The sequence below is a fragment of the Salvelinus fontinalis genome, chromosome 8, assembly GCF_029448725.1.
Source record: "Salvelinus fontinalis isolate EN_2023a chromosome 8, ASM2944872v1, whole genome shotgun sequence".
Lineage (NCBI taxonomy): Eukaryota > Metazoa > Chordata > Actinopteri > Salmoniformes > Salmonidae > Salvelinus > Salvelinus fontinalis.
In genome coordinates, this window is record NC_074672.1 from 39,663,741 (window position 1) to 39,674,393 (window position 10,653).

The 10,653-nt window shown below is 42.9% G+C and overlaps 1 protein-coding gene across 4 annotated transcripts in view; it reads left to right on the forward strand.

Annotated features, from left to right (window-relative positions):
• Positions 1–10,394, forward strand: part of LOC129861228 (GRIP1-associated protein 1-like) — a 44,766-nt gene extending 34,372 nt beyond the window's left edge. For 2 of the 4 annotated variants that reach the window (XM_055932454.1, XM_055932453.1), the window contains 2 exons: positions 3,763–3,947; positions 7,025–10,394. In XM_055932454.1, coding sequence (XP_055788429.1) covers positions 3,763–3,947; positions 7,025–7,102 — 263 coding nt within the window. In that variant the 3' untranslated portion in view covers positions 7,103–10,394. Of the gene's footprint in view, positions 1–3,762; positions 3,967–7,024 lie in introns of those variants that run through there. The other 2 variants (XM_055932455.1, XM_055932457.1) reach the window with 2 other exon arrangements.
• The last annotated feature ends 259 nt before the right edge of the window (positions 10,395–10,653 follow it).

Below are 10,653 nucleotides of genomic sequence, written 5' to 3' on the forward strand. Positions count from 1 at the left end.
GCTGAGCAGCTTTTTCTTGTTAAGATAGCTCTTCCTTTATCAGCTACAGTACTGAAACACAATATTGATTTGTCACGGGAAACACGGTGAACTAAAATGAACCTTTTCAAAAATATTAAATACACATTTCCAAAGTGTCAAACATGAATTGCATGCGCCCCTGTACACACACACACACACACATATTTAGTCTAGAGAAAGTTAACCTAGCATCTCCTCAGTGGGCTTGATGTTATAAGTGTCAGATTGTGAAAGGTGAACTTGATTGGATGTGCCTGTCTCAACTGAGAGACGTGTCTCAGCATTAGGCTGACAAAGAGTACCCTTTACAACGCTGGCGACCCGACGCTGTTCAGACGATCCCTACTTTTGACCCGTGTTGAATCCCACTTAATAACAGTGTGACAGTTCAGCAGGGAGCTGACTTCATGGCCAGCGGAGCACTATGCACCCTTCAAGTAGGGGACCTTGTGTCTACAAGGAGCTGACAATGTCATCAACTCCCCCAATAGAAAACATGTTCTCAATTAATCATGCCATAAGCTTGTTCAGGTACAATATCACGTCAATGGCGGCTGTCATGCTCTTTAAGTAAAGCCTACTGCGTTTAGGGTTACAGCTGCTGTGACCAGGGCTGTGGCAACTGTGCACGTCCTTATCCAATTCAGAGGTGCATATTGAAGATATTGGAAGAACTGTCCACATCTACTTTTCATCAGCCAACAAGATGAGTAGGCTTAACCAATAGCAAAAGCACTAGTCTATGTCAATCTACTATCCCCCATAGTACTAAAGTCAACCTATTCTGTGCAATAAATATCCCAAAAATTGTCTGGGACAGCTGTGGGAAGCTATAGATCCCAAATGAATACAACCACTAGCATCAAAAAAACTTTTTTATGCAATGTGTCTGACACAACAGATCAGAACATTTAGGTTAAACTATTAGGGTATTTCTTCACATTATAAGCGCAGCAATGCACACATGGTAGTAGACTATAAGCGTGAATGTTCCATTAGCGGAAAACACCATTATAAAAATTGACAGCAAATGCAATTATGCATGTAATGCTTTTATTATAAAGGTGCATTTATATGGTGAAAATTGTCTGCCCCAAACTTGAAACTCACACGCTGCTAATATATGCCAGTTAGGCTCTACACCCCTTGTAAAGCGGATTAATGTGCTTCATTTTAAGAAGTTATTTGGCCACTTTAGTTGTGATACAAACCTTATTGAGAGGGCCAAGCCTATGGGTTCGTAGCTTCAACCCCACAGCACGCACACCAATTGATTAATGAACTGCTGAATGTCTCTTGCTTTGTTTGCTCTTTTCAGTATTGTGTCTTATCTCTAATAGCTAATGCTTAGAGAAGAGCTTATGTCAAGTGTTGAAGTGTTGTGGTTGCAGGTTCACTTGGCACATCTAAGCCTTCTTTTGGGGTGTTGCTATAGGTCACCGAGTGCTAACAGTCAGTATCTAAATAAGATATGTGAAATGCTTGATAGTGTATGTGATGTCAACAGAGAGGTCTACTTTCTTGGGGACCTGAATATTGACTGGTTTTCATCAAACTGTCTGCTCAACAGGAAGCTTCTTACTGTAACCAGTGCCTGTAATCTGGTTCAGGTTATTTATCAACGTACCAGGGTGTTACAAACACTACATCAACAAGATCATCTATGTGTATCGATCACATTTTTACTAATACTGTAGAACTTTGTTCTAAAGCTGTATCCGTACATATATATATATATATATATATATATATATATATATATATATATATATATATATATACACACTGCTCAAAAAAATAAAGGGAACACTTAAACAACACAATGTAACTCCAAGTCAATCACACTTCTGTGAAATCAAACTGTCCACTTAGGAAGCAACACTGATTGACAATAAATTTCACATGCTGTTGTGCAAATGGAATAGACAAAAGGTGGAAATTATAGGCAATTAGCTAGACACCCCCAAAAAAGGAGTGATTCTGCAGGTGGTGACCACAGACCACTTCTCAGTTCCTATGCTTCCTGGCTGATGTTTTGGTCACTTTTGAATGCTGGCGGTGCTCTCACACTAGTGGTAGCATGAGACGGAGTCTACAACTCACACAAGTGGCTCAGGTAGTGCAGCTCATCCAGGATGGCACATTAATGCGAGCTGTGGCAAGAAGGTTTGCTGTGTCTGTCAGCGTAGTGTCCAGAGCATGGAGGCGCTACCAGGAGACAGGCCAGTACATCAGGAGATGTGGAGGAGGCCGTAGGAGGGCAACAACCCAGCAGCAGGACCGCTACCTCCGCCTTTGTGCAAGGAGGTGCACTGCCAGCGCCCTGCAAAATGACCTCCAGCAGGCCACAAATGTGCATGTGTCAGCATATGGTCTCAGAAGGGGTCTGAGGATCTCATCCAGCATTTTGAAGGGGTGTCCACATACTTTTGTATTTACAGTATGTGTTTTAAGTCTACCATGGGTATGCTAGAAGACCTAAACACATTATCACACAGGAGGTTCACTATTTTTTCTCAACTGTCATTGTTTGGAAATAGATCTATATCTGCCTTGTAGAGCATCTCTAGTGTTGTTTTTTCAAATGGTATCGGACGTGAGGAACAATATCTCATTAGTCAGACAGATAACTGCTCAGTCCCTTTAGTTAACTGTTGAGGGGTTTAAAGTACTTAACCAGGGATCTCCAGCAGGGCATACTCCTCCCAGAATAGACTGACTAGAATCAACTTATAGACCATATGGTAATGAAACTGCTGCATAAAATGATCAAGTGATTAGATGTAGGCCAATGGATGGGTGATACTGCTGCATAAAGTTATCAAGTGATTAGATGTAGGCTAATGGATGGGTGATACTGCTGCATAAAGTTATCAAGTGATTAGATGTAGGCTAATGGATTTGTGATACTGCTGCATAAAGTTATCAAGTGATTAGATGTAGGCTAATGGATGGGTGATACTGCTGCATAAAGTTATCAAGTGATTAGATGTAGGCTAATGGATGGGTGATACTGCTGCATAAAGTTATCAAGTGATTAGATGTAGGCTAATGGATGGGTGATACTGCTGCATAAAGTTATCAAGTGATTAGATGTAGGCTAATGGATGGGTGATACTGCTGCATAAAGTTATCAAGTGATTAGATGTAGGCCAATGGATGGGTGATACTGCTGCATAAAGTTATCAAGTGATTAGATGTAGGCTAATGGATGGGTGATACTGCTGCATAAAGTTATCAAGTGATTAGATGTAGGCCAATGGATGGGTGATACTGCTGCATAAAGTTATCAAGTGATTAGATGTAGGCCAATGGATGGGTGATACTGCTGCATAAAGTTATCAAGTGATTAGATGTAGGCTAATGGATGGGTGATACTGCTGCATAAAGTTATCAAGTGATTAGATGTAGGCCAATGGATGGGTGATACTGCTGCATAAAGTTATCACGTGATTAGATGTAGGCCAATGGATGGGTGATACTGCTGCATTTGAATCATTGATCTCAACATGTACTACAACTGATTCACATTGAATGAATTACATGTCTTGTTAAATATAACAAAATGTTCATTATCACTGACAAATTAAATGTACATTAGATATCAATTATAAGCCAGTTTTAACTAGGGCCCTAGGTTATTTCCTGGGTTGGTCTCGAGGAACAACTGCTGCCTCTAGTTCAATGAAGCATGGCTGTGAATTGTCCCTTTGAGTAATGTGTACCTTCTCTGCCCTGTAGCACATGGTGCACATGGTGCAACGGCGGTTGCCCATCACGTGGGCCAGGTGGGGGGACATGGTCATGGCTTGGGCTCTGTGCTCAGGGACCTGGTGAAGCCTGGGGACGAGAACCTGCGGGAAATGAACAAGAAGCTGCAGAACATGCTGGAGGAACAGCTGACCAAGAACATGCATCTACAGGAGGTGGGCCACACTACAGGAGGTACACTGCGGTGAAAAACTATTTGCCTCCTTTCTGATTTTCTCTATTTTTGCACATTTTTGGTACTGAATGTTTTCAGATCTTCAACCAAAACCTAATATTATATAAAGGGAACCTGAGTTTACAAATAACAACAAAAATAACATTTTGAAACTGAACGCAGCAATACAATATTCCAAAACATGAAAATGGTTAAATATTAACAAATGTGAAGTTTTGGAATAGCCTAGTCAAAGTCCAGACCTAATCCCAGTTGAGATGTTGTGGCAGCATTTGAAACAAGCAGTTCATGCTTGAAAACCCACAAATGTCAATAAGTTAAAGTTCTTCATGCAAGAGTGGGCCAACATTCCTCCACAGTGATGTGACAGACTGATCAACAACTGCAAAAAGCATTAGCTGAAGGTGGCACAACCAGTTATTGAGTGTAACGGGGTAATTACTTTTTCACACAGGGGAATTGAGTGTTACATAACTTTAAATAAATAAAATAAGTATACTTTTGTTATTTGTAAAATTTAGGTTCCCTTTATCTAATATTAGGTTTTGGTTGAAGATCTGAAAAACATTCAGTATTAAAAATATGCAAACATTTTGAAAATCAGAGAAGGGGGCAAATACTTTTTCACGGCACTGTAAGCTACACTGCAGAAGGTAGGCGGGCTACACTGCAGAAGGTAGGCGGGCTACACTGCAGAAGGTAGGCGGGCTACACTGCAGAAGGTAGGCGGGCTACACTGCAGAAGGTAGGCGGGCTACACTGCAGAAGGTAGGCGGGCTACACTGCAGAAGGTAGGCGGGCTACACTGCAGAAGGTAGGCGGGCTACACTGCAGAAGGTAGGCGGGCTACACTGCAGAAGGTAGGCGGGCTACACTGCAGATGAGTTGATGTGTGGGGATCCATACCGAGGGCCAAATGTGTGACTTTGGGAGATGTGTGTAGTCAGTCAGTGTGCATGTGTAGGTGGCATGCCTGCCTGCCTGCTGTCATCCAGCCCTGATACTATTGCACCATAGAGGTTATTATTCATCACAGGCCAAGGCGTTGGAGCGCCGCCTTAATGTTCAAATGGGTTTCTACGCAGGAATAGAAATGGGTCTCCAAGCAAAGTATGGTGGTGCAGTCTCTTGTTTGATTGAATTACAGTGTGGTGTTTCCATCATCATGCAGATTATTACCTCAGAACATGAACCTATCAAATTTCTCCTGGCCTTTTGAGGAACTGTGCTGAACTAATCGGTGATGGGGGTGGTAACTGACCCCGTTTATTGTTGCATCAATGATACAGTTCTCTGTTGATATTTATACTGTGTGTGTGTGTGCTGGTTAGCTACAGGGAGGGATGTAGTGCTGTAGTAGGTCTTGGAGACAGTCTAGGTTCTTGGCTGTGTGGTGTGTAACTCCCACGGGGAGTTGTAGGTTACACAAACAACCGGCTTTAACCTTGGCTTGGAAGACACCTGAGAAATTTGGGACAGGGCTTGCCGGCAATCTGGCTCTGCTAACTTTCTAGATAACTTAGAATAGCTGTCAGTGTGTCCATACAAATAAATCAAGTCTGATATTCAGGTGTAGTTGTCCTCCTCTGGATCTTTGATTTACAGACAGCCGATGATCCCCTTTGATGTTCTCCATCGTAAATATGATAATTTAAATGCATGATAAATATTCTGGGAACGTCGTCACACATTTGTTTTATGCAGATGGGAGGAGAACTCAATTACAGTTCCCCAAAAATGTGGCTAGTTGTGGAACAATCGGCTGCTGGCTCTGACATAAGCAGCTCAAAGCTGGTGGCTAGTTGTGGAAGAAGCGGCTGCAGGCTCTGACATAAGCAGCTCAACGCTGGTGGCTAGTTGTGGAAGAAGCGGCTGCAGGCTCTTACATAAACAGCTCAACGCTGGTGGCTAGTTGGGGAAGAAGCTGCTGCAGGCTCTGACATAAGCAGCCCAAAGCTGGTGGCTAGTTGGGGAAGAAGCTGCTGCAGGCTCTGACATAAGCAGCCCAAAGCTGGTGGCTAGTTGTGGAAGAAGCAGCTGCAGGCTCTGACATAAGCAGCCCAACGCTGGTGGCTAGTTGTGGAAGAAGCTGCTGCAGGCTCTGACATAAGCAGCCCAACGCTGGTGGCTAGTTGTGGAAGAAGCAGCTGCAGGCTCTGACATAAGCAGCCCAACGCTGGTGGCTAGTTGTGGAAGAAGCTGCTGCAGGCTCTGACATAAGCAGCCCAACGCTGGTGGCTAGTTGTGCCAGACTTGTTAACAGCAACGTAACTGTTTGCTTTTATCCAAATTAAATGAGAAAATCCTGATCTGATTAAACACTTATGAGAGAATGCTGTAGGGGAGAGCAACCATGTAGGGCCACCCTCATTCCTCTCCTCTTCCACCTCCATGTCCCTCCTTCCTTCCCCATCCCTCCCTCACAGTCCCTCCCTCACCGCTGCTACTAAGCAGCCTTTCAGCCATGGGCTCCTAATCGTGTGCTGCATGATGAAGCCGCGTCGCAGCCCACAAAGTGCAGAATGACAAAGGGTGACGTGATGATTGCGCTCGATACTGGTGGGCAGGCAGGCTGCTGCCCCCCCCCTCCCCCCTATCTCCTCTCTGGATTTTGTGGGCAGCGGCAAGCAGCGAGTCATGAATATTCAGTGCCTGTTGGAGCCACCAGCCCAGAAACAAACAGCCCTGTTAATATTTGATGGCTCTTGCTTTAGAGTGAGCACACAGAGGAAGGGACATTGGCTTTTTCTGGTAGGAGATTGCAGCTGAACCTGAGTCTGTCTGCTAAATGGCTCCCCTGCACCCTGGCAGGAGGAAATGTTGATTTGGTTGATATTATATAGTCTCCATGCTACAATTGTCAATGTTACAGTTGTTTCCCAACACCTTGCATGAACTCTCTGATATTTGGTATTTCAGTAGCTACAGTACATCAGAATAAACGAGGATGAATGATGAAAGAGTTTTGGATATGAAAATGACAGAAATGAGCAGAGGTTTTGGTTTGCTACTCAGCTTTGTGGTATTAAAATAGCAATTTTTGTTTGTCTTTTTTAGGACCTTGAAGTTCTGTCTCAGGAGATTGTCCATTTAAGTAAAGACTCAAGTCCTGGAGCTGGCTCAGCTACGTGCTAAAAGACTGGAACAATTCCCTCCTCTCTGCACTCTCTCATCACCTGTTTCTGTGGCCAACAAGAGGACATTACCTAATTGACTGACTGAACCTCTGGCTGGGAACACAGATGAAAGGAGAGGGATAGAGGGGGGTATGAAGGGGTTAGTGCTCTTGAAACTGCTTTACTACTGAATATACTTACTGTAACATGTCTTGGTTCTTTCTGTGGTATTGTGACCTGACTTCTGTCTGTCTGCACTCTCTGCCTCCCCACTCTGGTGTGATCTGAAGAATGGCGGAAGGCAACAATATCTGGATGCCAGGACACAGTGCTTTACTGGTTCACGACTACAAGAGATTGTTTAATGTTGCGAATAACAAGACACATTCTGCTTACTCATACAGAGGCTTAAGCTTTTGTTTTGCCTGTACTCGTATTCATTTCTTTATACTTTCAACTCAACAACTCTTGTTTTTGTTTGTATAAATCCTGTATATATGAAAAATCAACTGGAGTAATTTAACTGTACTCAGAGTAATAAGTATTGTATATGAGCCAAAATGATTGTAAAATATTTACGTCCGTCATACATTCCAGATGCTGAAATGTCCAGTTTGAGTTTGTCTGGGGAAAGTGTGAGTATCTTAGAGCCAGTAGTAAAAAAACAATTAAATCAATAACATGCATAGTGTTGAGGACTGGACCAAAACACCACTGTTTCTTGGGGAATGGACAAAACCACCCTGTGTCCACTCACTGAGTTAGAGCTCTATGCTCGTTTCCTTTTATTCTGCACCAGGCACAAGTCCCGTGACTGCAGCAGAAGCACGGAGGAGGCCTTGGCAGCTCAGCATCTGGTGTCAACATGAACATGATGTCCAACTCCACAGAGACTGGCTAGATGCCTGCTTTGTGGCCTGCTTTCAAAATGTCACTGTGGCTGCTTTCTCTGTCCCCAATTAAGACTCCAGGTGTGGTTAGATTTGCAGATTAAATTCCGGCTTAACTCCACTTTGATATTTTCTGAAAATATTAGATTCCAAATAAATGAGGAAGCAGAGGATTCTCTGTGATGAGCAGATACATTTGTTTGATAACTCATCTCCCCCTGGCTGAGGTCTAACAACAGTGTCAGTTGTTCAACTCTTCCTTCACTCTGACAAAGCTCATCAGTGTGCTCACTGAGTTCAACATGGACAGGAAACTCATCACCAATATTTATTATCTGGCATCAATACCTGGCCATTACTGTGTGTCAGAAGAACTGGCCCCATGCTCTGTAGGGATGGCCAGGATGAGGGAAACATGGATCATGTGAAGCTGTGCCTTCTATTTCACCTGTCTTTGACTCACTTAGCAAATGTCTTATTTTAAATGACTTCAACATGACTGAACAGCAGTAGCTGGGCAGATCAGATGGTATAACACAGTGTGGTCTAACACAGCGTGCATACCTACCTGTGTTAGCCTTTTATACTTTGAGACATGTTTCCCTTATCTGAGAATGTATGCACTCCGTGAACACTTGTTTTGGAACGAAACAGATTGGTCATTGGAAGCCCCCCCCCCCCCAAGAATGTCTTCTCTTATGTACAAGTAAGACTGGGTGATATATCAAATGAATGATATATTCAAATATATTTTTTGCCGCGATGTTTCAAATGCCCGTATCACAAGAATCTAGGTTTTTATTTTATGTTCATTTTTATGAGCGTTTTATGTATTTTTGGTCTCTTCTCACTCCACAGACACCAATCCCCTCCCCCTCCACTCACAACAAAGACGAAAGATAACTTCTTCATCTCATACCATTTACAGACAGACTTTACGGTATGTTGCTTGTTTAAAAATAAAATAAAATCAGGTAATGTTTTTTAGAGCCCAATTCGTACAGTCCAATTTTTTGCCACGTTCTTGCCGGGATAAGCCTTTTATACCTCCCGTGCACATGCCGGCAAGATTAGGAGTGGGAGTAGTATTTTAATAAATTAATTGAATGTACACCATCACAAATACGTTTTTGGCAGGTCCTAAGAAACAAAAGACTAAAAATATGTTTTCAAAAGAATAGAATGGCATATTTTGAGTTGGAATTATGTTACTGGTCTGTGCAGCCTATATTCTAAATGGCTGCGCCATGCACATGAAACCAATAGTGATTTTGTTCCTTAAACAGGCAAGACACACCAGGCTACCCTGATCACAATCAACACACATATACAGCATTTTAGAATAGGCTAAGAATATCATTAAATATAACGGTATAAAATACAATTCATATTTTTCCCAAACAATTTGCACCACATCAAACTGCTGTCATGTTAAAAAAAAAAAGAAGGATATTTTGTAAGGTAAGCCCATGCTTTTATGATATCCAATTGGTAGTTACAGTCTTGGGAGAGGCGAAGATCGAGAGCCATGGTCCTCCGAAACACAACCAAGCCACACTGCTTCTTGACACAACACCTACTTCACCCGGAAGCCAGCCACACCAATGTCTGGGAAACACCGTTCACCTGGCGACCGTGTCAGCGTGCATGCGCCCGGCCTGCCACTAGAGTGCGATGGGACAAGGACATCCCTGCCGGCCAAACCCTCCCCTAACCCGGACTACGCTGGGCCAATTGTGCGCCGCCCCATAGGTCTCGCCGCCTGGACTCGAACCAGGATCTCTAGTTGCTCAGTTAGCAATTTCAAAATACGTTATTCTGCAAACTTTTTGCAGAGTGACTTACAGTAGTGAGTGGATACATTTAAAAAAACGTTTTCCCGTACTGGTAGCCTGTGGGAATCGAACCCACGACCTTGCCGTTGCAGGTGCCATTCTCTACAAACTGAGCCACACGGGACATTTACTGTGGGAATAAATATCACTGAATTATGAAAATATTGGAATATAGTAGGCTAATGCATTGAAGGCATCGAATTGTTGCTTACTGAAACTCCCAAAGTCAATAAATTATTATTACATTTACATTTAAGTAATTTAGCAGACGCTCTTATCCAGAGCGACTTACATTTTTAACCTTTATTTAACTAGGCAAGTCAGTTAAGAACAAACTCTTATTTTTCAATGACGGCCTAGGAACAGTGGGTTAACTGCCTTGTTCAGGGGCAGAACGACAGATTTGTACCTTGTCAGCTCAGGGATTTGAACTTGCAACCTTTCGGTTACTAGCCCAATGCTCTAACTACGTGCTTCTACACCTGCATTCTAGCTGTTTGGGGTTTTAGGCTGGGTTTCTGTACAGCACTTCGAGATATTATCTGATGTACGAAGGGCTATATAAAATAAAATTGATTGAAATTGATACTAGGCTACCCTGCCGCATTTTGCTCGATCGAGTATCGGCAACTACAACAGCCTGCTCAGTTAGCAACTGTGATGCGATGCAGTGCCTTAGACCACTGCTCCACTCGGTAGGCAATCTATATTTTCAAAAGCTTGTTAGTCTCGTGTTTTATATTTCACAACCTCCGCAGGCTGTTGTAGTTGCCGATAAAGTTTGCAGAATAACGTATTTTGAAATGTGTATTTGACATCAAGCAATCTGTGGTACTGTGTTGTGT